The sequence below is a fragment of the Wasmannia auropunctata genome, unplaced genomic scaffold, assembly GCF_000956235.1.
Source record: "Wasmannia auropunctata unplaced genomic scaffold, wasmannia.A_1.0 LD335936.1, whole genome shotgun sequence".
In the NCBI taxonomy this organism is placed as follows: Eukaryota; Metazoa; Arthropoda; class Insecta; order Hymenoptera; family Formicidae; genus Wasmannia; species Wasmannia auropunctata.
The window spans coordinates 24023-24738 of NW_012026954.1; the positions used below are offsets into that span (position 1 = coordinate 24023).

Consider the following 716-nt stretch of genomic DNA (forward strand, 5'->3'; position numbering starts at 1 on the left):
TGATTGCTGATTATTTCATAAATAATGAATATTACAATGTAGCCGAATCAAGTGGAGCGAAAATAAAAAGGTAAGATAGTTAATATTTGTTAATAATGTTCAAATACGAGATCAGTGTAATAGTAATTTGCCTAAATTTAGTTGATAATAATAATTATATGTATATTCTTTACTCAAAACGCTCAGAACGTAACCTTTGAAATCTAACCTACAAAAATTATCAAGCTCTTGTTTTTTATTGTAGGTCAGAATAAATTATGGTGATTCTGCAGTGGGTTATGTACAGCTCAAAAGAGATGGAAATATTTGTATAGTTCAAGGAAAAGTTTGTCCCGAACACCGAGTAAATAGTAAGGCTTACGTTGTAAAGATCTTAGTCGACGAAGATGATAAAAACGTAATAGAAGTTCAATGTCAAGACTGCGCTGCTTCAGAAGGTGTGTGTATTCTTATGTAAAAATGTACAAAATATGAATGTACTTAAATTTATTATATATATTTTTATTCAAATTCTGCTTTATAGGTGGTTGTAAGCATGCCATCGCTTTCCTTATGTGGATACATCGCAGAAGTGAAGAGCCAGAACCAACAGAATCCTTCTGCAACTGTGTTATAAAATTATTTATGTATAACTTGAATAACACGAATTTAAGTATATATATGTATATACATATCCTACATATATGTATATATGTATATAATATGCATACAGTAAA

At 29.3% G+C, this 716-nt stretch overlaps 1 protein-coding gene across 1 annotated transcript in view; it reads left to right on the forward strand.

Annotated features, from left to right (window-relative positions):
- Positions 1-716, forward strand: part of LOC105455110 — a 2702-nt gene that overhangs the window by 727 nt on the left and 1259 nt on the right. Inside the window, exons 2-3 of the mRNA XM_011698166.1 lie at positions 245-437; positions 524-609. Coding sequence (XP_011696468.1) covers positions 245-437; positions 524-609 — 279 coding nt within the window. The remainder of the gene's footprint in view (positions 1-244; positions 438-523; positions 610-716) is intronic.